Consider the following 26,090-nt stretch of genomic DNA (forward strand, 5'->3'; position numbering starts at 1 on the left):
ATGCCATCGGTTCGGGTCTTTGCTGTCTTCATGAAGACCCGAGCTCAGGAGGAGGCCCGGCCCACCTACCTGGATAGCCGACGCTCCCTGGGGATCCTTGGGGGCCGGGGGAGCCGGGTGACCCCGGGACCCCCGCGCTCCCTTTCTCTCCCTTCTCTCCAGGACTTCCCGGAAATCCTGAGACCCCTTGGTCTCCCTGTGAGCAGACATCGGGCCCGTTATTTGGTACCTGTCCCTGGACAAGTGTGTGGGGGCCCTTTCTGGATAACACTACACAGCCTCCACACCCAGCTTCGTAACGAAGAATCAAAGTCCCTGTCGGAAACCCGGGGACAAGGGGGCACCCAGAACAAGGGCCACGTGTCTGTTTCTTCTCCCCCAGTGTCGCCTCACCCCTCCCTCGCAGCCTGGGCTGGCTGTCCCGCCCCTCAACCATCTCCAGATTCTCCCCAAGGCGGGGGCGGCGCACAGAAGGGGCCAGAGGAATAACGTGCAGTGGATCAGGGGAAAGGACGCTCAGGCGGCCGCGGGGTGGGGGTGGGGTGCCACGCAGGAGGGCTTACCTTGTCCCCAGGCCGGCCCGGGATCCCGATCCCTGGGAGGCCTGCCTGTCCTTTCTCGCCTTTGGCTCCTTTCTCCCCGGGCAGGCCAGGGACGCCCTGCGGCCCGGGGACCCCAGGCACGCCCTTTTCTCCGGGTGTCCCTGTAAACGCAGACAGTTAACACCTGACTGTGTGCTCAGCGGGTGCCGGCGGCCAGCAAGAACGAGGCGGAGGGACATGTGTGCCTGCGTGCACTGATCCTCGGCCGCACAGGCAGACGCATCCCCCCACATCAGTGAGCGGCAGCGAGAGTCTCTGCTGTCTGTTAGAAACGATCAATCCACAGAGAGAAGACAGACAGCAAGTCCTGAGCATGTTCACGCTGGCAGTGGTATGAAAAACGCTGTTATGTTCTCTATCCTATAATCGATTCCCACTGTCCAGAGCAATTGGCCAGGCTGCGCGAGGAGCCAGCCGGAGCTGAGGCACGCCTGGTTTCGAGAGGTATGCTGGCGGCCAAACCTATGCACAGGCGGGTGTAGACAGCAAGCTTGATGTTTCCATGTCAGATGGAGCGATAATGAGCGGTGCGTGGGGAGGGAGCTGGCCGCCTCGGCTCTCCCGTCCCCGTGGGTTCAGAGGGGCGCTGGCCCCACGCCAGCCCGAGGCCGGTCTCTCTGCATCTCTCCAGCCCCCTCCCGGGAGTCAAGGCCAGTTTAGAACCCAGACAGCAGAGCCCAGAAGCCTCTTCCTGGCCGATGGCAGAAGGCACTGCAGGCCGGCCTAGGCGGGTGGGGAGCCAGACCGCACCGGGGAGATGGGGGCCGGGTGGCCGGTCACTTGGAGGAAATTGAAAGGTGACGGTGGACAGCCAGTGTTTTATCTTACTGAATTGTGATTTTTTTTTTTTTTTTTTTTTTTGTCATAGTGTTAGCCAAGTGCCATCGGTCCTGAGGCAGGGGACCACAAAAAATGGAAGACGTGGGTTTGGGTGACAGGTGGGTGTGCCTGGACTACGCCCTCGCACGCCCTCCCCCAGCCCCGTCCCCACCAGTGCAGGGACGAATCCAACATACCAGGCAGGCCCATGCCACCAACCGATCCTTTGGGTCCGGGGAGCCCTGGAGCACCCGGGGTCCCGCCGATGCCAGGGTCACCTTTAGGTCCTGGGAGAAGAGAGGAAACCCCAACAGGTTAATGCCTGTGAAGAGAGCTGGGTAACATTTCCTTAACGTGAGCGCCTGCCACGTGGTGAACTTGAACTTCACTCCGTACCTGGCTGCCCCGGATGTCCCGCCTGGCCGTCCTTTCCTGGCATTCCTGGGGTTCCAGGGTCTCCCCGGGATCCTTTATCACCAGTCGGTCCAATCTGCCCTGCACGTCACAGAAAAAACAATGACCGTGTCTGCTTAGAAGACAAGCACAGCTGGCCTGACGTTCCCGGGGCACAGCTGAGGGACGGGTCAGACAGGCGGCTCTGCCCTGGCCCTTACCTTTTTCTCCTTGGTCTCCCTTCTGGCCCTTCATGCTGCCCATGTCCACCTTGTCCATGGACCCGGGTTTGCCTGGGAGACCCACATCTCCTTTGTCCCCCTTGAAGCCGGGGTCTCCCCTGGGCCCCGAGGAGCCCGGGAAGCCGTGGTCCCCTGCAAAGGAAAGAGAAGGCGCCCGGTGAGGTGTGGTGGTGATGAGGGGTGACCCTCCCTCTGGCCGGGGGAGCCGCTGATGAAGAACGGAGGCAGCACCGCAAGGCGCAAGGCAAGCGCCCGAGCTACCAGAAGAGTCTGGCCCCCGGAAACGAACAGTAAAGCCAGTGTTTAGAATTCATTATCTGCTAATAACTCAAAATCTCTGTGACTCTGCCTGTTACAGGAGTAATTTACATTTCTCCCCTTTCCTAAGAGCCTCCATCTCGCCTCTTCACAGTGCCCCTCAATAATACACAAAATAAGAAAACGGGAATTTTCTTACTCTACTAAACAACGATTTTTATGTCCCACAAAGTCCATTTCTTTTAAATATTTGGGGACCAATTTCAGGCGACAAGAAATAAAAAGGAAGGCTTGTAAATCTGCCCTGTTTGCTAATGTGCTTCTAAGGACTCCGCGCCGGTGACCCTGCATGACGGAAGATCCCACTGATTCTAAAAAGAAGAGCCAACACCTCAAATGTGCAGATAAGGAACACCCAAGAACCCGTCTTCTGTCTGGTTTGGGGCAGAGCAGAGCCCCGTCCCCACCAGCACCATGGGCTCCTACTGGAAGACGGTCATTGCTTCACCTTCTTCTTTCCTCTGCCTCTTGATACAGAAGAGTTTCCAAGAGACATGGAGACACAGACGTGAGAGGGGCTCCAGAGGAGTGAGCGGCCCCTACCTTTCTCTCCGGGCAATCCTGGCACTCCCGCCGGACCTGGCGAGCCGGGCTGTCCTGGGGTCCCCATGACACCCATCTCTCCCTTGGGACCTGTGGCAGACAAGGCGCTGTGAATGCAGACGGCGGACACGACGAGCCACGGACAGACAGGGTCAGGAGTTGACAAGCCACTTACCTGGAATGCCGGGAAGGCCAGGCGTGCCCTGCTGTCCGGGAAGACCGGGGAGCCCCGACTGCCCTGTCAGGCCGGGCAGCCCCGGGGACCCCTTGTCTCCTTTGGGGCCTGGCATGTCGAGGCCTGGGAACCCTGGGAAGCCCTTCTCTCCCTTCAGTCCAGGGGGACCTGCGGCGGGCGGAGGGCAGGAGCGGTCAGCAGGACGCAGGGAGCTCCTCGGGGCGCCCTTCGGGGTCCCGCCATCCCTTCTGCAGGCGGCCGGGAGCGAGCGGCCCGCGCCGGGGGCTGGGAGCGCCCACCGCCTCGGGCAGCAGTGTCTGGCGCCACGCGACAGTCCGGGGAGCACCGCCCCAGACCCAGCCCGCCCTCCCCGGTGTCCACACCCACACTAGCTGCTTTTCAACTGTGTTCCCGGCTACACTCGTGGGCCCCCAGCACCTGCTCGTGTAGGGGACTAGTTCGTAAGGACAAGTGCAGCCCTGGGACCAGGTGGCGTACGTTACCCGTAACCGCGAGCCCCACACGGAAAGGCAGGAGGGAGACACCAGTCATTTTGAATGAAAGGAAAAGGCCACTGAATATACATAAAGCAGGTGGGGGGCGCGGGGGGCTCTCTGGCATGTAAACCAAGCTCAGAAAGATATCTACAGACTCCGAGCAATCAGATCAGTCTCCCCAAAAAAGAATCCACCCTCCCCCCTGAATTCACTAGGGGGTGCTACTCCCCACTTCGCATAGGCTCCCCGACCGGCCCCTTCCCCTTGGGGAGCAAGATGTGGGGAAGGGGGAATCTGGAAGAAAGTCCCATCACCTGAGGACCCTGGGGGTCCCTGTCCTCCAGGGGGGCCCATCACTCCGGGGGGGCCAATTCCGGGAACTCCTGGGGCTCCCTTGGGACCTTGTAATCCAGGCGGTCCTGGGTCACCTGGATGGGAAAGAATCATAAATCAACCTCACACAGACCGTCACACACCTCATAACACACTACACACCCCACAATCAGCCACAACAACACAGGACCTAAGCTCTGACCTTGTGCAATTTTCATCATTCATTCAACACACACAGAGAACCTAACAGGCGCTCCGCGGACACCAAGTAAGCAGGCCCAGCCCCACCGCAGTCCAGACTTGCCTGGAAGAACCTACCTCTGATTCCCTGGAGGCCTGGGGGGCCGATAGCACCATGCTCTCCCGGAACGCCTGGTCCCCCGATGTTTCCCTTCTCCCCAGGGGTGCCGGGGATGCCGGGGAGACCAGGCAACCCTTTGAGTCCAGGCAGACCGACTCCAGGCTCCCCCTGGAAATTCGCGGGGCACAGAGAAGCCAGTTCAGGGACTCCACGCAGCCAAGGGCGTAGTGTGGAGGGTCGCTACGAAGCTGTCCAACCCTCGTCCCACGAGGCCCTCCCACCCATCCCCTTCCGGCCTCGCTACAAGCCCGAGGTGGCTCACTTTATTATTTTTATTTTATAAAGGGGGAAAGTCGAGGCTCCCGGTGGCTGAATGCCGTGTCCGAGCCAGAGGGAGGACTCCCACCCAGGCCCGGCCCTCTGCTCTGCTTCCGTGCACGGCAGAGTGCAAGTGGCGGACAAAACGCCCAACGTGCTCTGTGAGCAGCTAATGGACACCTTCTTACAAGGTGCAAACACCCCAGGGCGGGACTGGGACATCGTCTGTGGAGACTTCCGGGTCAGCAAAGGCTTTCACGCCAAGTTCAGTGTGCAAAAGGATGTCGTGAATCTAAGGGCTCTGACAAACGCAGACGACTGAAAACAAAGGAGGTGCTCCGAAGGCCCGAGGAACGCCAGCCGCGGGGCCCCCTGCTGCCCACGGTATGGTAACCACAGCTGCCAGGGGACGTGGGCGCCGGACACTCCTCTACGCGTCCCGGCAACAAACCCACAGAAGGGAAGGAACTGAATCCAAGGCATTTCTGAAAAAGCATGCTATTCTAGACCGTGAACCAAACCCTCATCCAGTACCACCTGCACTTACTAACTCATGGGCCTCCCATGTGGAAGGGGACCCACGAGGCGCCGCCACGGGCTGGTGTCTCCTAAGTGCGTGTAGGGCAGCGCACGGGGGGGGCCTCTCAGCCACACGGATGGAGCCCGCCCACCCCCTGGCCCCCCACGGCCTCCACCCGCCCCCCCAACAGAAGAGGAACAGGCCAGGCAGCTCCTTGGCTGGCAAGGTGAAGCTACTGCCCTCGGCTCCTCTCCCATTCCACACACGTGCCGCCCAGCGATTTCCTTCCCTTCTTTACAACCAGACCGGGAAGGATCTAACCCCTGGTCAGCTACGCTCTCTGAGCAGAATTTCAAGTAACAGCAAGTGGCAGAGGGATGCATGAGGCGAGGAGAGTCCTCAAGTCACACTAGCCCAGAGGTCCCCAACCAGGGCCATTTTTCCCCCGGTGACTTCCCATAATGTCCAGAGAGAGTTCTGGTTGTCACACTGGGGGGATGTGGGGTGCTTCCTCGGTGTCTGTGGGCAGGGGCCGCGGAGGAGGCCGCTAAGGAGCCCACGATGTCCAGGGCAGCCCCCGCCACCAAGAATTACTGGACCAGAACGTCAGTAAAGTGAGACCCTCCTGGGTGGCTATCACGCCTTTTAGGACAATGGCTTTCACACAGCTTTGCCCTATCACTCACAATAAGACCCACACTGTACATGGAGATACAGTACACAGGCTGTACACAGAGATACAGTTCACACGCTGTACACAGAAATATGGTACACACAGAGATACAGTACACAGGCTGTACACGGAGATACAGTTCACACGCTGTACACAGAGATACGGTTCACACACTGTACACGGAGATACAGTACACACAGAGATACAGTACACACACTGTACACAGAGATATAGTTCACATGGAGATACAGTGCACACGCAGGCAAGAACACACTCATAAAGTTGAAACATGATTCTCCCAAAAACATCAACCACCACGTACGATGTACTTGTTTTCTACTCTGTGCTATCTTTAAAAAACAAAGCCTGCTGATGCAACACCTCCTCTGACGTTAAGAAGCCCCAGGTTACATGTTCAGTAACAACAAGGACGGGGGAGTGCAATCCAGGGAGCGCTCGATACCCACCTTCTGGCCGGGCACACCAGGGTTGCCAGGTAAGCCGTTAAATCCTGGGCGACCCGGACTCCCAGGAGGCCCCACATCTCCGGGTAAGCCATCGACACCTGTTTCGAAGAGTCAACAGTCACTGCTATCACCGTGCCAGTCCCCTCTTCCGTTGCTGCCCGGACACCTGCGCAGACGCCCCCGCACTGGCCGGACTGGCCACCAGCAAGGAGCCCTCTTGAGGTGCTTCTGGGAGGAGCCCGAGGCCGGCCCAGCCACGGGCCGTGGCACCAGCCTGACCAGCCAGAGGCTAGGGCGCCACAGCCCGTGGGCCCCACCCCCCACACCCCCGCCTTGCAGGAGAGGCCCTCCTGGAGCAGATGGCGTTTCCAGGAGAGCCCTCCCGATTTGGGGTCGTGTCCAGCTTGAGCACGGCCGCTGCTCCTCAAATGGCGGCACCACGGGAGGCGTGCGGGGCGCCCAGAGGCTGTCTGGGTCCCAACCCGAGGAGGCTGGATGGGCTCAGGGCTACCCCGGGCTCTCTGTCTCTGCCATGGGGTGCGGAGGGTCCCGATGAGCAGGGATTTGTGAGTGTGCAGAAGCAGGCGTTGGGGGGCGGTTGTAGCCAGGGGGCTGGACAGGGAGCGTGCCTGACTGCCGTGTGTGTGTGTGTGTGTGTGTGTGTGTGTGTGTATGCGTGTGCGCATGTATGTGTGCATGTTTGTGTGTGCGTATGTACGTGTGGGCATGTGTGGCACAGCTCCCAGACGAGCGTGAAGGCCTGTCACCCTGACAGTAGGTTTGATGCACGCACGGCCTCTGGACAGCAGCCAGGAGCCTGGAGAATTCTTTGCACATGTGGCCAGTACAGCTGGGGGCAGGGCGCCGGCCCAAACTGGAGGCAAGTGCCCCTTGCTGCTCACAGCGCCTGCTGGGCCCACACAGCGCTACACGGTGGCCCCGTCAGGGCCCGCCCGCAGGGCTCACACCCCCACAACATCATCGTTCTCACCGCCTCCCAGATTTCAGAAAGAAGTGCAGCTTCTGAAATGCCAGCCCTGGGAAGATCTGGGGTCTGCGACATGGGGGCCTCCTCCCCCTGAGGCTGAAGCCCCCTCCTCACATTCCCTAGCCCCCCTTCCCTGAGACCCAAACCCAGCCCGGCGGGCAGCTCTGTGCAACTCTTCACTGATGAGGAGAGCGCCCCCAGTGGTGGGTTTAAGCAAACACAGCTTCCGCCAGCTTCTGGGCAGCGGCCGGGGTGCTGACGTCCGGGCCCTTCGCGCCCACGCACGCAGCGGGGAGGCGCCGTGTCGCCCCGTGACCTGGTGACTGAACCCACCGCCCTCCAGACTTCGGCAGCCTCCCCCTAACGGCACGTCACTACCTCGATAGTGTGTTTACAGCCCTTGGCTCCTTCTCGGCTAGAATTTATGGAGAAGGAACGGAAAGGCCACAGCCCTCGGTGCCCACAGCTGGGCCTGTGTGGGCAGTGGGCAGAGCCGCAGCCCCACTCTGGGCAGGGTTTGTCCTGAGGGTTACCTTTGGGGCCGGGAGGCCCTGGAAATCCGATTCCGGGCTGGCCAACAGCACCCTTCTCTCCCGGCAGGCCTGGTCTTCCCGGCGTTCCCGGAAAACCTCGGTCACCTGTTGTGAGCAAGACCAAGGGTCAGCGTGAGAAGAACGAGGCAGTGGCCCAGCTGTGTCTCCAGGCAAACGAGAAGACTGAAAGTACCTTGGGGTCCTTGGAAACCCGGGGACCCCGGAAGTCCTTGTGCTCCTGGGGGACCAGGTAAGGGCACAACTTTTCCAGCTTCACCCCTGGGACCTGAGGAGAGAGCACAGACACCGTGTGAGAGCCCGGATCCCGTCCTGAGCGAGGACAGCGAGAGCCCGGATCCCGTCCTGAGTGAGCACAGCGAGAGCCCGGATCCCGTCCTGAGCACACCGAGTACCTACAGAGAAGCCCCATCTGCATCCCTCTCCTTCCTCCCTCTACTTTTCTAGAATCTTTCCCCGGGAGCTCTTCCTGTTTTCCCCAAAATTTATATCCAAAATAACTCAGCTATGTGATACGTGAATTCTCTAAGAGTCAGAAGGGGCTAGAAAATCTATAATGACGAGGTGAGTGGCCCTGGGTGACTTCCTGTTCAATCTGTCAGACAACACCAGTTCCACGCTGCTTTGAAGCAGACCGCAGTTCTGCTCGCCCGGTGGTAAACCATCTCCGGGACCTGCTAGCTGGGTGACCCGGCAGGATCTGGAGCACCGCGGCCGGGCAGCTGCGAGCCGTGTGAGCGGGAAGGCGCTGCCGCCTTGGCGATCCACTGGGGGTCAGGATTCAGCTGCGTGGAAGCACCCGGGGGCCACCTCCAGGGACGTGTGCGTGGCCTCTTCACACACCATTTAGGAAGGGAAGACACATGGGGCCTCCCAGGAACAGCTACCACATTCTTTAGCTAAAGACTCAGAAATGCCAGCCGACTGACTCCAACATGATTTGCTATCAGTCCCACCCTGGGAATGAGCCTTTAATGTCCCCAGAGTCAACAGGGCTCTGGCAGATCAAAGAAGTCTGGGTTTCCAGCCCCAAAGCTGACTGGGTCTGGATGGTCATGGAACCCTGTGGATAGCTGGCCGGCAGCGCCATCAACACCTCCTTCAGGCCCTTCCTTCCCCCACCACCGGGACGCGTGTAGGTACCCAGACGGTTTCTCTGATGCTAGTTTCTGGCTGAGAAGAGTCTGACTCCCTCTTACAACCATGCAAGTCTTCAGACTCCGCAAGCTCAAAGAGCCCTTGAGAAGCTGACCATGGAGTCAGGGGCTATGGCTATGGGGAAAGAGATCAGAGGTCCCTTTTCCAAGATGGGGGGGGGGGGTCTTTGCAGGTCGAAATCTCTCTGCCCCTAAAACAGTCACAAAAGAAACACTTCTGGGGTCCTCGCTGCACGAAGAACACTACGGAGGGAACCGTGCCTCGCTGCTAGGCACTCCACCAGCGCACAACGAGAATGTCGGTAAGATACACGTCAGGATGCCTGCACTTCCAGAAAAGACAGGCTAATGTCTCCGCGCTCTCCGGCATCTCACGCTGTGACTTGGTAAGAAAGTAATTGTTCCCGATGAGAAAGGAAGTGAGGAAACACGGGCTGGATATACGGCTTGTGACACAGTCGGTAGACTGGTGAGCGCAGGGGCCACACGGTGGTCTGCCCTAATCAGCGGCTTCACTTTGCGTGTCTCAGCTGCCCGCGGTGAGCCGGGGATGTCCGCGCACACGCCCGCGCCACCCACCCCCTGCGTCGCACCATGGGGGCATTTTGTCCCGTCCCATGGCCCCAAGATGGGGGTGAGTACAGGAATAGAAGAAACTCTGAGAGGGAAACACTCAGACAACGTGGGGAACGCTGTGTTTCTAACTGTTCTATCTCCGTCCGAGTCATCGTTGGTAATCTCTCACCGTGCCTGGTTTACACGTGAAACCTTGGCACGGGTCTGCGTGTGCGGGAGAAACACCGCATATGTGGGGTTCAGGACCACCGCGCTTTCAGGCGTCCACAGGGGCCTGGGGGAAGAGGTGCCCGTCGTGAAATCGCTCCTCCCTAGTTTTCATCTCAGTCATCCGACTATTCAGTGACTACATTCAAGGCTGACCCATCACACAATTTCAATCATCTGAAGTCCTGTCGTTCATCTTTACAACTTTCAGGACATTTCTTAGTCATGCCCTCCTCCCCCCTCCCTGTGCCCAAGCCATCCCCAGCCTCTCCTCTTCGTGGTGCAGGATTTCCTAGGGAACGACAGGAGTGTGCCGGCCCGACCCTCAATCACGTTCTACCATGCACTCCCGGGAGCCTGCGGTGCGCAGGCCGGGGCCACCCCTTCTCCCCGTTCGTCCCTGATAACATGCGGGGCGTGAGGCTGGGGGGAGAATGCCCGTGGGAAACCCTCACGTTGGCCTCGCTCCACGCACTGCCAAACCCCGGACACGGGGCTGCGGGAGGGCAGGGTCACGCCTGTCGGTCTGCCGCACTCTCTCTGCTCAGGGCAGTGCCTGGCACACAGATGTGAGAGCCAGTCGGCAAATGACTGAAACCAAGAAGACGCTGAACAGCCACGGCGAGGTGTGGTCCCCGCAGGGCGAGTCCCCGGGCACCTGCGCGTCGGCAGGTAGGAGACAGTGCGCAGCTTGGGACACACAGAAGCCAAAGTGGACCGTCCGCCAGGGAAACACAGGAGACAGGGAGCGAAACAAACAGGCCCACCTTGGCATCACTTCCACACAAAAGGCCAAGTTTGACTGGGAGGCACTGCATACTTATTGTAAGAAAAGTCATCTGTCGAATCAAACTCTTTACAGCCGGATTCTGCACATCGCCCAGCCCAGCCCGACTTGCCACGTGACGGAAGGGCTCGGGCCACGCCCACCTCCTGGAAGAACCGAAACCGACTCCCGAGCCCCGTGCTCTGTGCGAGCTCGAGCCTCACCTGGCTGGCCGGGGGGCCCAGGGTTCCCTGGGAAGCCTGCTTGTCCTTTGTCACCAACGGGGCCGATGGGGCCAAACCCGGGGGGCCCAGGAGGGCCGGTGTCGCCGCGGCTGCCGGGAAATCCAACTCCTCCAGGGGGCCCGCGCTCTCCTTTCAACCCTACTGACCCCTGACCGGCAAAGAGAAACAGACACGCCATCAGCAGACCCCCCAGTATACGACCATGTCACAGGTTCCCACCATCGGCAGTAAATAAGTGCCAGGGGTTAACTGGCTCATGCTGTTTATTTACTCCCACCCTCTGACAAGGCCCATCTGGCAGTTAATAAATGAGCCCAGCATTCTTGTCTAAGCTGGGCCCTCGCCCTCCCACCCCACACAAGCACACACTTCAAAGACTGAAGTATTTGTATCTGGAACCGATTTTCAAGGATATCTTGCACCCCGCTCACCTGAAACTCTGCCTCCCACCTGACATCTGGGATCCGACACACAGGTGTCTCTCTGGCTGCCCGAAATACACCAGAAGACGCCCATGCCCGGCCACCCCTCCACCCCAGCAGCAACAGCATCCATGCCCACATTGACACATATCAGTTTCCTCAAGAACCACGAAACTAGTTCATGGGAAACAATGACCCATCCAAACAAAAATACATAGACACCATTCAAATTATCCGTTCCTTTGGAGATTAACATACCGGGGAGCCTTTGGGGCCGGGAAGACCCGGATGGCCGTCTCTCCCTGGAGCACCTGCTCTGCCTGGCATCCCAGGCTGGCCTGGAAAGCCCGGGTCCCCTTTATCTCCTTTGAGCCGTGCATCGAAGTAAATCTCGCCGGGCTCTCCCTTGGCTCCGGGCTGGCCCATCAGCCCTGGCACACCCTGCGGACCCTGCAAGCACAAAGCAAAGACATCTGTCCACAGAGTGACCCAGCACCAGGGGGATGCAGTCCACAGTGATATCAGGGAGCCACCTCCTTGAAAAATGGGCACCTGTTTCTTCTTCATTCTCCAGAAGCCAACAGCTCTGTGACAAAGCCCTGCTCTGACCTCGTTTCTTGTGCTTCTCTTCAAAACACCCGAAAGAAAGTCTTTACCAGGTACTAGGTATCCGCACAGAGACTAGGTTAGGGCAAGGGAGGCCTCACCTCGTAGGGCAGGCCCCAGATAACTGCTTGTGCTTATTAACATTCACATGAACATTCTAGCAACGTCGGAAGCTGCTGAGTGCGTGCTGTCCCAGGCCCGGGGCCTGAGGACGTCTGGGTGCGGATGGGATGGGAGATGAGGACAGCAGAGTCTGGCAGTGAGCACGGCCCAGCTCCACCACCGCTACGTCGAGGAGTCAGCAGAACAGAACGGACTTCCCCAGAGACGCAGCCTAGCACATTCTCCAGGTCCTGGAAGCTAACGCCTCCAGGAAGGCCCACACCCACAGATGGTCTCTCCTCCAGCCGCTCTGAGAAGCGGGCCCACCAGGCTTCAAACCATCCTCCTGAGTACTTCTTCCCTGAGGCCTGAGAAAGAAAGTTCTTCAGCCCCCCTGCCCGACTTGGCGGGATTTGGACTCTGGGGACAATTCATTTCACTTGAATTCCTCCTCACCACTCCCTGGGAAATGGTTCTGGATGTATGCAAATCACAGGCATACAGAAAGGGAGGGGCCGGGAGATGAGGAACAGAGCGAAATCCGTGCAATCTTTGGATTTTAAAGCGGGTACCATTTGTCGTGCGCCCACCATGGGTCACGGCCCTCGGCACATCTCTCCTGACTCTTCACCCAACTGCGCAGGGCAAAGTCTGAGAGCAGCGCCTGCCAGGGGAGGGAAAGAACTTGCAGAGAACTTCTGCCGGGGGTCATGGGAAATTCTTTATTTAATTAAAAGGTGTGGTGGTATTTTGTAGCGTTTTTCCCCCGAGGGAACATTAGTTTCTGTGGACCCTTAAGTCCCAGCTATGCTGAGACTCCTCTGTGAAGCCCTCCCTGATTGGTGTCCTGGGTTTCCTGGTACAGGGCATGGCCCTTGCTACGGAAACAGTTTTGCTTTGTTAAGGACACGTGTTCGCACATATTTCTCTCCACCTGTCTTTCAGGGCATGGAAGGCAGGCGTAACGCTTTCTGACTTCGTGTCCTTAAATATCTGCAGCTAGGGAGAGGGCCCGGAGGAAGGGTAAGCAGACCTGGCAATATTCACCAATAAAACATAAACACCAATGTAGGAAATTACAACCGGTATAGACTCTTCTCAACCTGGGAAGCTCAATGTTCCTTTACAGCAATGATTCACAGCCTACAAACACAGTCTTCTGTGAGCACGGGGTGAGGGAATACAATTCTTCACGTCCATGGTGGTGATCTCGCCAGCTATCATTCAAGGAAGAAATCTTAATTCTTTTTTGAAAGGTGACATTTTGACCCAAGGACACCTCATGTGGTTTCTCTGCCCCAGAACGTCTCAATCCTAAGCGATTCAAAGCTCTTTGGATCCACATCTCTTGAGATAAATGGTGAGGGATCAAACGCTGCCTTGAAAACTTGGCATCGGCTCCGTAAATTGGAGAAGATCCAACGGCTGCACGGGCTGCTGCTAAAGAGTGCAGCCACCGTGGGGAGTCACAGTGCCTTTCAAGAGACCGTCCTGATGACCGCAAAACCCGCTCAGGTCCCCGCCAGGGGCCAGCCTGTCCCTCGGCCCCCAAATCAAACACTCGGTGTGCAAAAGGACATGTCGCAGAAATGCCATCTAAATCAAATAGGAAATGAGAGCATTTCATCTCTTTTCATCATCATCTGCTTCCCAGGATGCTCTACTGGTCCGCGGGCACCTCTGCGGGCCCCCAGCTACGTTCGAAGTAAGGACCCCATCTGTGAGCCAGGCAGGCCACGGAGCTACGGGATGGCTTCAAACAAAAGGGAAATCACTACCTTCTCGATTAAACTGTTTACCCGGAAAACAATTTTTAGAATCTCTGCCATCTGCAGAAAGAAAGGAGCTTGAAGCTCCCGATGGGGGAGGGGGGGGGGCATGGGGGGGCAGAGGTTTTGTGCGTTCTCTTTATTTCCTTCTTCAAGAGGATTTGTCCCCTCCTGTCCTTCTCCCTCCTTTCTCTTGTCCCATTTCGGTCAGATTTGGGGCTGGGGGGCTGGTGTCAGGCAGAGTCGAGGCAGGAAGTTTCCAGGAAGGCCAAGTAGACAAGGACCATGTCCAGAGGTTAAAAGCATCTTCTTCTGCTTCTTCAAAGCTCTTCTGTCTTTGATCCCCACCAGAGCCGCGGCTTCCCACTTATGGGAACCGCTAATTTATTTAGAAATATTTTAAACAGTTGCGACTTCTAACTCAGCTCCCCAGGCACAAGGGAAGTTCTGGAAGCAGAATTCCAAGATCTAACTTCAAAAGGAGGAGACGAATCACTTCATCCCAGCGGCTTCGCGGCTATGTCAACGCACTTCTGTCCCAACCCACAATCATGAAAGGATGGCAGGGACATCCTTAAAGATTGCAAATATTAAAGCTACATCAAAAAAAAAAAGAAAAAAAAAGGATAATGCCGAAGATTTGACTTTGGATCCACGACAGAAGAAAAAAGAGAGGAAAAATGGAAAAACGTCATGAAAGGAAGTGGAGAAACTTGTTAATGCTTCCAGAGCCTAGAGGAACAAAGAAACTTCGAGAACAAGGCCCTCGGGTTTAAACGCTTTAGAAACAGAGCTGACCACATGCAGGAAAATGGCCCTTCAGTGTCTCAGATGCCGACCACTCTCTTCTCTTCACTGGCTTCTTTTTAAACAAACGAGAAAAGTTAAGAAGCTGATTTTCATGTAACTGAGAGGTCCCACATAGACGTGAGAGAGGCATGTCATTTCTAGATGTGCAAAAGTGTCCCCAGGGTAGACACAGGTGGCAGGAATTTCCAAAACAACACCTCTGTCAGAGAAGAATAGAAACATTCCAGACTCCTTGAAGGAAACAGGCCAGTGTTCATCTCTCCACGGAAACTACTCGCACGGAACTTACGGCCCGTTTTTAAGCTACTGGTGAGATGGCCACACTCACGCAAGAGGAGAGCGGCCGACCTCAACGGCGCAGCTGCTTAGGGGGGGTCCCTGGCGGAACTAAGTGTTTCAAGAGCCTGCCCTGTGGGCAGGTGACACACAGCACCCTGGACACAGGCACATGGCAACTGAACTCTGGCCAGGTGAGGAGAGGGGCAGCTGGGATGCTGACTCTGGCCTGGGCAGCCCTGGTCAGCCTTGGGCGGACACGCGGAGTGATTCTAGACTGTTCTAGACTGCTGGACACAGCCGTGCCGGGCCAGCGCCCGAATAACACTGCAGAAGCCACACTCGCAAATGCGAGAGCGTACACCTTTGTCAGCCGGCTCCGTGGCGACTTCTGATAAGTACTCCAACTCAGACAGCTTTACTTACAGGCAATCCTTCCAGACCGTCTCTGCCGGGTAAGCCTCTGTCGCCCTTGGCCCCTGGCTGTCCCGGGAAACCTTTCGGAAGACAAGGGGGGTGGGACACATTGTGGGTGAGTCGCGTCCTAACAACCCCACACCTTTCCTTTTCAAGATTCAAGAGCACAGAGATTTTCACACAAGCGGACGGTGTCTGAAGACTCCTAATGGGGTAATAACAAACACGCCCAAGGCGAACTCAGGAGGGAAAGGGCCCCAGATGTGGACAAGAACCACTGAGGCAGCTGGTGACAAAGGCCCCGCCCACACCCCAGGGGCCGTTTTAACCAGAACATTCCGTTAACGTTGGGTTCAAGAGAACGCATCTGCGGAGCCGCGGGAACCGCGCGCTCTCACCCTCTCACTGGCAGATCTTTCTGGGGCCAAAATTCTAGGTCGCCTTGAGGGCTTTCAACAAAGTGGGCAAATCCTGGAAATAGGGCCTGAATTCTCAGTGTTAACGCTTTAGTTTTAGATGCAGAAGCGGAGATCTCTTGCGCCGTAAGATTCATTTCAGTATGGATTCCAACCCGCAGAAGCAAGCTCTGGCCCGGCCCTTCACACCCGGGGTCTTACCTATTTCTCCTGGGGGTCCCTGCGGCCCCGGGGGCCCGCGAAGTCCTGCTGTGTCACAGATGAGGCAACTGTCTCCTTTCTGGCCTGCGGAGGGAACAGAGGTGCTCGCGCGCGCGGTAACAGAAGGCGGGAGAACGGAACACGGGGCCGCCGTGAACAGCGTTCTTCTTCGCTGCGTGTGTCCTTGGTCCTAACTGGCATGGGCTGGTCCAGGGGCCCGGCCTCCGCACACTTCGCAGAGGCGGGACGGGCGCTGACTTGCCCTAAGGTGACCTGGAAGCGCAGCCTGCCTCCGCCCAGAAAGGCCTGCCTGCTCTAGTTCTGTTCCCGTCAGGAACACTGTCCGTCTTCTCTTCGACACAGCATTTCAGTGAGCTGCACCCGTAACCCCCGGACCTCAAACCTGGGCTACAGGCTGCCGGGGAGCCACAGGAACGAAAAGCCAGGAAAACAGGACCACGGACCTGACCCGATACCGAGGACGGAAAGGGAGAGGGCCTGCAGCACGCACAAAATGGGAGAAAATGCCTTTTTTTGGAAATCCTAACACCTGAGGTCTTGACTTCCAAGCCACAAAGCTATACGGTGTCTCCGATAAACCCGTGTCCTAAACCTTAAAACGCCTGGCTTCTAGGGACACGTCAGGGCACTGTGCGCCGAGAAGGCCCTGTTTCTGGGCAGCGAGAGGCCGGCCCGTGTGCCCTGGCCTCGCCCGGACCTGCTCACCACGGCCCCGGGCACCCCTGTACGTGCTTCTCTCTGGCTCAACCCACTGCTGGGAACGGCACCGGGAACAGTGCAGACAGCCCGTGTCTCTGCCGGTGGCGAGGCTGAACAGAAGCCCATCCGCGGGACGGGGACAGCGCAAGTGAGCTGGCGGCCACCAAGTTCGAGGTCCCACGGGTCCGCCCGTGATCGTCCCACAGCAAGAGTGTGGAGCTCTGAGGCTTCTGACCCTGTGTCGTGAGGAGGAACATCCCACCTCGGGAAGTGGCATCTGATGACTGGAGACGTCCTTACAAACCAAGTATGGGTTGGATTTTAAGGACGCCGAAGGCTGGGTGGCACTCCCTGATGGCTTCTAAGACCAAGCCCACCGGGGAGGTTTACGTGGCTGCCAAAATTAGACATGAGCGCATCTGTTTTCTGCACAGCATTTGCACCTTTGCGGTGGAAAACCAGCAGTGGTGCCCAGTGGGGCTGGGTTTGGGGCAGTCTCCTGGTGGCTCTGCTCTCTGGTTGTTGACACACACGTCAACCGAGCACCGTGCAAGGGGCATGACACTCTCAGACGGCTCCACCGGTGCTGTGAGAACCCGCTGTCAGCACGGGTGTGCAGAGAGGCCGTGTGTGCTGGGCTGGTGTCGCAGCGGGCGTGGGAGATGGTGGCCTCAACGCTGAGCCGGGGGCGCGGGGGCCACCCCAGGGTGGCCACCCCGATTACAGGGACAGGGCTTGGAGGGCTGGGGAGTGCTCTGGAACCATCTGTGACTCACTTGAAAGAAAGATGTTCATTCTCTGAGGATGGAACTCTCAGACTGCGAACTGAAAGACTGCACTGAGGTATCAATCTTAGGGCTTAATCTGCTGGCCGTGTAGACAGTAAAGCAGTCACGTGTCAGGACCAGGGCTCCCTGTTACCTCCAGCTGACAGCGCTCTCTCTTCTGTCTCTGTCTGTCTCTCTGTGCCTGTCTTTCTCTGTATCTCTCTATCTCTGCCTGTCCCTCTCTCTCTCTCTGTCTCTGTCCCTCTGTTTCTCTCTGTGTCTGTCTCTATCTCTTTCTGTCTCTGTCCCTCTGCCTCTCTCTGTCTGTGTGTGTGTCTCTCTCTCTGTGTGTTTCTCTGTGTCTCTATGTCCCTCTGTTGCTGTCCCTCTCTGTCTCTGCGTCTGTCTCTCTATCTCTCTTTCTCTCTGTCTCTGTCCCTCTGCCTCTCTCTGTGTCTGTCTCTCTGAGTCTCTCTGTGTCTGTGTCTGTCTCTGTTCCTTCATCTCCCTTTGTCTCTGTGTCTTGCTGTATATCTCTGTGTCTGCCTGTATCTGTGTGTGTGTGTGTGTGTGTGTGTGTGTGTGTGTGTGTGTGTCTGTCTGTCTGTCTCTCCTGGAAGCCCAACAACGGGACACCAGCAGATCTGCAGGGAGACACACCCCAGGAGTGGACTTGGACGTGAGTTCCAGGTAAGGGAGCTCACGCCCACCATATGCAGACACAGGTCACACCCCCAAGTACAGTCATCATGTTTTTAAAACATCAGCATCTCTTACCTTTTTCTCCGACTTCACCCGTCAACCCCGGCTGCCCCGGACTTCCGGGGGCTCCTCGGTCCCCTGGCGGTCCAGGCTGGCACTCCACAATTCCATCTGGAATGGAATTGCAAAGTCAGGGGGCCTCCCACCAAGCGGAAGCCAGGTACTCACACCCCTCTTCACCCCATCTCTACTGCAGTGCGAACTAGGCTCAGGCTATTTGGTACGTGCTAGAAATCCCGGTTCGGCCTGCTTCAAAGCAATCCTGGAGTGCTGACTTGAACACAGGCCTGCACGGCACCCACCGGCCACTCACCGCCGACGGTCACCACTAAAACATCGATTTCACGATCCCAAAGCGCATCCCAGTTCATCAGCCCTGGCCTGTAACGTCCCTCATCTTCACCTTGTAAGGCACACATCTGGACCCTTAGTCTACACGCTAATAAACTCGGCCAGAAAAGTGAGCCTGCACATCTGCAGACTGAAAGCTGAGACTTGAAGAACTTCATTCCTTTTTCTTTTCCTAAGCAAATTTACAGCGAAGTCATCATTATTTTGGAGATGCGGGCTGTCCATGGGGACACGCCTCTACGGGTTTGCTCCTATTCCATTCTAAGCACAAGTGTGTAACGAGGCATAAAACAAACGACACTCGTGGAAACACCATCTGTCATCGGTTCTGCTAGAAAAAGCACTGCTTCACAGCTCAGACGCTCAGTGGTAGAGTTCACATTTCCTGGTCCGGTATCCTTGGAGAAAAGTGACAGAGTGAACAATTTACCCCGGGGCTCCTGCTCGGGCGCTTGGGTCCTCACGCAGCCCGGAGCCTGGAGAGGGAGCTGCGGTCCTAGCAGGAGGGAGAGCGGGCCAGCAGAGAGGCTGCGCCCGTCACCCGATGCCCCGTCCCCACAGTCTGCCTCTGGGCCTCCCCCCGACTTGGACGGGGCAGCCGGAAGCACCCTTCCCGGCCCCCCAGCCCAGCTCTCTCCAGGTCACGAGGCACCGGACGGACCGGTGGGTTTGCTCTCCCAAACAGAAGGCTGGACGAAGGGCCCGAGCCTTCCTGCTTGATGACTTTGCTCAGAACTCAGAGGAGAAACTTAGTTCCAAGTGTGTGTAAATTCAAGTCCAAAGGAGAGTTCTTGCTTTGTCTGTGGGTTCGGGATTTATGCCTTCCCGGGAGCTCCTGGAGGTCAGCGCGGGCAGTAAGGGGCCCTGAGGTGGCGATCGCTCTGTCCCAGGGGCCGCCCAAGGCTGCTGGGCCCGTCTCACTCTTGAACAAAATCTTGTCATTTTTATGCTTCTCAGAGCAGCCCCTACATTATCTGAGCATAAGGAGCCGGTATGGCCAGGCCTGCAAGCCCAGGGAGTGTGAGCTCCCTGATCCTACAACTGTAGGCACATGGGCACGGGCAGAGATCACTTGCTACTTTTCTTTTCCAGAACACACCCCCTGCCAGCCTCATCTGAGCCACAAGCCCTTACAACCCTCATAAGAAAGCAAGTTTACATTCTTGTGAATAACTAGGGGCACCTGGGGGGCTCAGTCCGTCAAGCGTCTGACTTCATCTCAGGTCATGATCTCGTGGTTCTCAAGTTCAAGCCCCGCGTCGGGCTCTGTGCTGACAGCTGGGAGCCTGGAGCTGCTTCCAATTCTGTGTCTCACTCTCTCTCTGTCCCTCCCCTGTTCACGCTCTATCTCTGTCTCTCTCAAAACTAAACATTAAAATTTTTTTTAATAACTTTAAGTCTAAATCAGAACACGGTGGTGATTTCTGAGTGGTTCTAAGGTGCTCAGACTGGACATCTGCTCCCTGGGCACAGGTGAGCACAGGGCAGGGCGGTGCAGACGCCTCCGCCTTGTGCTGAGAAGCTGCTGATGGGCCCCTGGAGGGGGGGCAGTTCACCCCTCCAGTCCATATCTGGCCTCCGCATGAGCCTCACCCACGAGAACTACTTTTCTTAAAGACTTGTCTGAATTGTGGCAAATAAGCTGCCTGGTGCCGGCAGCCGTGGCGCCCCTTCCGCCCGCCCGGGTCTCCAGCGCTGAGGGGCTCCGGCTGCTAGTGAGACTCCACCACATTTCCACAGGAACGAACTCCTCTGAAGCTTCTTACGTTCTGCGTTGGTTTTACTCGGGGCCCCAGGACCCCCTTAACCGAATCCAGAGGTTAAGGCTCCGAGCTCAGCTCTGACAGGGAGCCGCGTGAGAAACAGCCGCACAAAGTGCCATTCGACTCGGAAGTCATGCGTTCCGTCACCACACGGACCGTCCCCTGCAGGTCCTTCCTACTTCGTGCACGCGTGTGTGTGTTGATACCAATCCGTGTCCCTGGATGACCAGGAACGTGTTCTGTGTTCAGCTGCCTCGGACGCCCTGAGCGTCAGAGCCGGTAGGCATGCTCCTCAGTCCTTTGACGGGCTTACTGTTTTAGATTCCTTCCCGTAGTGTGACTCACGTTGCGAAGACACTAAGTGGGATACAAATAACTCACAAGGTCGGGGACATCTGGCCTCCTGTGTCACACGAGAACTCGGGAGCGCCCCTGACACCCAGCCAGCCCAGCCCCGGCACCCGCCCCGCACGGGACACGCGCGACCTGTCCTGGAGAGAACTTACTTGTGTGGCCCGGCTGACCAGGGGGCCCTGGAGGCCCGGGGGGACCCGGGAACCCGTCCCTGCCGCTCGGTCCTGGCAAAGACGTGCCTGGAAACCCTTGGTCACCTTTCTGCCCTCTTTCACCGGGGAAGCCAGGGGCACCTGCGAGCTCTGGCACCGGGAAGCCTGAAACCAGAGCAAAATCTCCCATCCGTCACCACGGCACAAGCTCAGCGTCCGCTGCACACGTTAATTTTCCTGACTCCGTTTGGGGTAAAATAAGTCGTGCCCATCCCCGGGAGGGGCCCCGCTCTGGGTAAGGACCCGCGCTATGTTGTCAGAGCAAGTCAGCTTTAAGGAAAGGGACTCCCCACACAGCCGGGAAAACACCTGTGAGTTTCTCATGGTGCAAACAGCATTCTCACCGCATGAATGAAAACCCTACTGAGGGTGAATTCTATTTCCACGTAGAGAATAAGGCATAAAAATGTCACTGAACATGGTTGGGCGTCCGACTTTAGCTCAGGTCATGATCCACGGTTCGTGGGTTCAAGCCCCGTGTCGGGCTCTGTGCTGACAGCTCAGAGCCTGGAGCTGCTTCAGATTCTGTGTCTCCCTCTCTCTCTGCCCCTCCCCTGCCCATGCTCTGTCTCTCTCTGTCTCTCAAAAATGAATAAATGCTAAAAAAAAATTTAAGAAAAAATGTCACTAAACAAAAGCAAAAGGGGTACACGGGGCCTGGGAACGGGAACCGCATCGGCAACCCACACGGAACAGTAGAAACGTTAAGGACACGTAAAACAGTCTAAGCGGAGCCTGAGGTTAGGCATCAACGGGAGAGCTGAGCTGGGCCGGGGAAGGGGCAGGGGCCTGCTACACGCCGGGGACCTGAGTGGAGGGGGGGGGAGGAGCCTGGAGGCAGGGGGCGGGGGGGGCAGGTGCAAACCAGGCAGCTAGGGTGGGACTTGAGGGGGGGCGTGAGACCCCCCAGGCACCCCGCAGGGGCCCCTGGGACACACAGTGAAGGTTGGCAGCTGTGGACGCCTTGCTGTCTTAACTAGGAAAACGTGCACAAAATCGCCAGCCACTTCTGGCGACCCTGATGTACACAATAAACACGTTCCGGACATGAACCACACAGACGTGGTACAATTATCTAGAACAATCCGCCAAGGATGCTCACCTGGAGGGCCTGGCTGGCCTTGCAATCCTGGGAAACCTTGAAAGAGAAGGGGAGAGTCAGACACCCCGAGCCCGTGCATCTGTGCCCAGGGGGCCCTGGGTTCCGTACCCGGGAGAGCGCTGGGGCGGGGGGACCCAGCACCCCCGGCCCCACAGAGACGGGCAGAGCTGGGCTCCAGGAGACCCAGCGCCGGGACAAAGACGGCCCCGAGCAGGTCTCCGCCACCACGTGGCCACACGAGGGCTGTCAGTGTCACCAAGATGGGAGGGTGACGTGTCGAAAATGGAAGAAAGGTAAAGGAGAAAAAGACAGAAGGGGTGAGGAAGGAGGGGGAAGGAGAAAGAAAGGGCAGGAAGGGTCAGAGGAGGGGGAGGGGGAGGGAGGGAGGGGAATGTAAGAAGGAGGGGGAGGGGGGGGAGGGAGGGGGGGGGGGGGGAGGGAGGGAGGGGGACGGAGGAGGGGAGGAGGGGGAGGGAGGGGGAGGGAGGGGGGAGGGAGGGGGAGGGGGAGGGAGGAAGGAAGGGAGGAAGAGAAGGGGGAGGGAGGAAGGAAGGGAGGAAGAGGAGGAGGGGGAGGAACAGGAACTGACCTTTGGGGCCCGGCTCTCCTCTCAGCCCTGGAGACCCTGGGTACCCCCTCTCTCCTTTTTCTCCCAAGGGTCCCGTGCCGATTACCTGGGTGCATAAGAGAAGAGACCGAGGTGCATGGGGGCGGCCGGGGGAGTGTGTCACAGCAGAGCAGAGGAAGGAACTGGTATTTTCCAGTGATTTTGGGAAAGGTGAAAGCACAGAAAGAGTCGTGGGGGGCGGGGAGGGGAGAGTCGAGAAAACACGGAACACGGACATTCGGCCGGGCCCTCCCTCTGCTCCCCTGTACTGAGAACCGGCCTGCGGGCGCTCCCCAGGGAGGTATGGTCAGACGCACGTTCACTCTGAGGCGCGGGTCTGGAGTTTCTCAGGGTCCCGAGAGCCACAGAACGCGCAGCTACCTCGACGAGCCCTATCCGGACGCCCCGGACTTCCCCGGGCAGGTGGAACAGCGCATGCAAACTTTTAGCTGGACCACAGTGGGGACGCCCTCGAGGGCCTAGGGACACAGGCCACGAAGCACGTGCCGTCGGCCTCATTACAAGGGCGTGGACCAGGTCCCACCGTTTCTAAATCACAGAAATTCAAGGCAAAGGGCAAACTGAAACATCGCACATGGCGCTTAAAACAGTCGCTGGGAGCGATGAACTTAACAGACCAAAATCGCCCGGGAGGCTACGCCACACGCGGGCCACGCGAAGGAGGCTGCCCGATCGCGGATCCGGGAAGCGGGGCCCCGAGCCTGCGTGGGTGCGAAGGGCAGGGGTCCGTGCTCTGCCACGGTGACCCCCGTGCAGGAATCGCCCCGTAGCGGGAACGCCCTCACCGCGGCACGGACAGGGGAGCGCGTGGAGCACGGGGCACCCCGCCATCTGCAGCAAACGCAACAACGGGAAATTCGCATGGGTCCCCAGAGACGGGACGAAACGGGGTCCGCAGGCGACAGCAGCACTCTCTGAGGGGACACTGCGTACGCTCGTTCCGAGAGAGCTTGCAGACGTGGAGAACGTTCATTTTTAGAAAGAAAAAGAGGCCGCACGCCCTGAACGCACGCGGGCACGGCTACGCCCATGGACAAGAGGTGACAGGTTATTTGGAGACAGGAAGCCTGCTGTGCTAGGGACAGATTACGGACGATCTGTTCCTTTCAGCATCTTCCCTAACGGGCCAGCCTCAAAAGGTTCCGTCCTGTTGTTATCCACGGGCCGATCTTTCCATTCTCAGTGCCAAGGAGATGACAAACGACCCAGGTATAAGAAAAAGCACGTCCCCAGCCCCACACAGCACAAAGCACCCTCTTTATATACAAACGTAAGCGCAGGGATGCTGAGGGCACGTGGCCCCACCTCCCTCCCTTCTTCCTCATGAAAGGCCCTCCCAGACGCCAAACATTATTTTTACTCACGATTCCAGGTGGACCCGGGGGCCCTGCTTCACCTTTGTCTCCCTACAAAAGAAAACATACTTGTATTTTTTAACCATATGGATGGTCTTGCAGAAAGCAGGGTTCAACCTTTTTTTTTATTCCTAGAAAAATAGACTGGGCCCACTTATACCAAAATTATTTTCCCCTCCTAAGCACCTCTCATCGTGAGGAGCTTAAAGCGTTCTGTAGCTGTTTTATAACAAACACGGAAGCCCTTTACTCTGCTTTGTGAGGCGAGACACATGGAAATATATTTTCCTACAGACCGTAACCGGGAGCATAACTATTCACACGACAAAGGAGCCCCCGACGTCCGCTGTGTCAGGCACTCTCCCTTGCATAGCTCGCATAGTCTATCCGTGAGTTACATTAGCTTGTGGTGATTTTTCAATAAAATGAAATGAAAACGAAAGCTTCTGATTTCTAAATGTATTTTCCTAAAGAAATCATATTATTTGAGGTTTTATGTAAGGTAGTTTCGTCTCTCTCCTAAAATCCAGCACTACCTGAAAACATTGGGTGGAAAAATTCTGATCATTCTGAGGCTTAATTTCACTCATATCAGAAGACAAACCCAAGGAAATGGATCCTGTTATAGTGAATGTTTTAGGTGCGCCATCGAAATAATACCTTCACAAGTCCTAAGATCTGCACAGACCCCACGAATGTAGTTTCCCCCTTTCAACCAAGACAATAAACTGAGGAGTAAACCAGAGTTCAGTGTTTTGATTTTTCTTATTTGAATATGAGAAGAGGCTTTAGACACATCTTTGGGACTTAAAAAACATCGTGGCCAATATACTCTAAACATATTTGCCTTCTAAAATCTACAAGATTCGACGTTCTCAAAAAAGTTACCCTATCAGTAAAGGATTTGTCCTTTCCTTTCCTTTTCTCTCTGGCTTTCACCAACAAACCGTGAGGTCCGCCGCCCGGTTTATGAGTAAGCACTAGAGATATTTCTCAACTAGTTCGTCCTTCAGCAGAGATTGATGTTATCTAGTTTTGTGCCTACAAATATTTTTTTAAAGGTTTGATAACAAGCAGTTGCAAAAAAAGGTGGGGGGGTGCCCGGGGGGGTGCCCAGACGGCTGCTCTTTTCTGGAGGCAATTTGGTGGCCGAGGACAAAAAGTCCAAAGACAGAGTCTAAGCACTGACCCCCAAATCCCACTTTTAGCACTCTGTGTGTGAGCAGACGGGTGTGCGGGTACTTGTACCCTGCGCATGCGGGCGGGTGGGCGTGACCCAGATGCCATGCGGAAGGAGCGCGCGGCACCTTCCCAGCTGTGCGGACACCCGGCCCACCCGTGTCCTGTCCCTGAGCAAGGAGGCAAGACGCGTCCCACAACTACTGTTTCACAGGGTGTGTGCGAGTGTGGACACGGGGCAGTTGTGCACTCCGCTTCTGAGCGCGTAACAGAAACATTAGATAAGCTCTCCTTTCTTCATTTTCTCTTTCTGCATTTTCAGCTGTTTTGTAACCAGATAAAATTCATCTACAAAAAAAGCCCTAAAATCTTGAATGAGTGGAACGTTTTATGTTCTTGAAAAAAAAAAAAAAATCACACAGAGGCACCTGGGTGGCTCGATCCATTGAGCATCTGACTTCAGCTCAGGTCATGATCTCACTGTCCATGGGTTCAAGCCCCGCATCGGGCTCTGTGCTGACAGCTCAGAGCCTGGAGCTGCTTCGGATCCTGTGCCTCCCTCTCTCTCTGCCCTTCCTCTGCTTGTGATCACACACTCTCTCTCTCTTTCAAAAATAAATAAACATTAAAAATCATTTTTGAAGGGCGCCTGGGTGGGTCAGGTGGTTAACGGTCCGACTTCAGCTCAGGTCATGATCTCATGGTTTGTGAGTTCCAGCCCCACGTTGGGCTCTATGCTGACAGCTCAGAGCCTGCTTGGGATTCTCTCCCTCTCCCTGTCCCTCTCTGCCCTTCTTCCACTCACACTCTCTCTGTCAAAATAGATAAACTTAAAAAAATAAAATAGATAATTTTGAATAAAAAATTTAAAATTTTTAATCACACACATAAACACAACCACGAAATTAAGTTGTGTTTTGCTCACAGGGAGTGTAAATATGTTTTATTATTGGAGTCCACAGTCTTCTACTCTGGGAAGAACTTCGGGGCTGAACTACAAAGCAAGGTCAAGCTCTAAGTAGTGTCACCACTTACCTTGAAACCTTCTCTGCCGGGGAGGCCTGGGTACCCTGCGTCGCCTGGAAACCCCTGAAATGTAACACGAGAACAACAGTCATGACCAAACAAGGCGTAAGAATTACAGAGAAACACTGGGGCGCCTGGGGGCTCAGTCAGTTAAGCGTCTG

General features: G+C 56.7%; 1 protein-coding gene across 1 annotated transcript in view; it reads right to left on the reverse strand.

The window, feature by feature from the left end:
• COL4A1 (collagen type IV alpha 1 chain) overlaps nucleotides 1–26,090 on the reverse strand; it is a 145,629-nt gene that overhangs the window by 21,013 nt on the left and 98,526 nt on the right. Inside the window, exons 17-38 of the mRNA XM_039226667.1 lie at nucleotides 25,939–25,992; nucleotides 23,734–23,775; nucleotides 22,331–22,415; nucleotides 21,742–21,777; nucleotides 20,580–20,744; nucleotides 17,975–18,070; nucleotides 15,711–15,794; nucleotides 15,103–15,173; nucleotides 11,372–11,563; nucleotides 10,671–10,839; nucleotides 7,916–8,008; nucleotides 7,723–7,827; nucleotides 6,202–6,299; nucleotides 4,241–4,391; nucleotides 3,904–4,017; nucleotides 3,093–3,260; nucleotides 2,918–3,007; nucleotides 2,036–2,188; nucleotides 1,818–1,916; nucleotides 1,619–1,708; nucleotides 564–703; nucleotides 70–196 (exon numbers count right to left, since the gene is read on the reverse strand). Of these exons, the coding sequence (XP_039082598.1) occupies nucleotides 70–196; nucleotides 564–703; nucleotides 1,619–1,708; nucleotides 1,818–1,916; nucleotides 2,036–2,188; nucleotides 2,918–3,007; nucleotides 3,093–3,260; nucleotides 3,904–4,017; nucleotides 4,241–4,391; nucleotides 6,202–6,299; nucleotides 7,723–7,827; nucleotides 7,916–8,008; nucleotides 10,671–10,839; nucleotides 11,372–11,563; nucleotides 15,103–15,173; nucleotides 15,711–15,794; nucleotides 17,975–18,070; nucleotides 20,580–20,744; nucleotides 21,742–21,777; nucleotides 22,331–22,415; nucleotides 23,734–23,775; nucleotides 25,939–25,992 (2,422 nt within the window). The remainder of the gene's footprint in view (nucleotides 1–69; nucleotides 197–563; nucleotides 704–1,618; nucleotides 1,709–1,817; nucleotides 1,917–2,035; nucleotides 2,189–2,917; nucleotides 3,008–3,092; nucleotides 3,261–3,903; nucleotides 4,018–4,240; nucleotides 4,392–6,201; nucleotides 6,300–7,722; nucleotides 7,828–7,915; nucleotides 8,009–10,670; nucleotides 10,840–11,371; nucleotides 11,564–15,102; nucleotides 15,174–15,710; nucleotides 15,795–17,974; nucleotides 18,071–20,579; nucleotides 20,745–21,741; nucleotides 21,778–22,330; nucleotides 22,416–23,733; nucleotides 23,776–25,938; nucleotides 25,993–26,090) is intronic.

This window comes from Hyaena hyaena, unplaced genomic scaffold, assembly GCF_003009895.1.
Source record: "Hyaena hyaena isolate Hyena2069 unplaced genomic scaffold, ASM300989v1 scaffold_22, whole genome shotgun sequence".
NCBI lineage: Eukaryota > Metazoa > Chordata > Mammalia > Carnivora > Hyaenidae > Hyaena > Hyaena hyaena.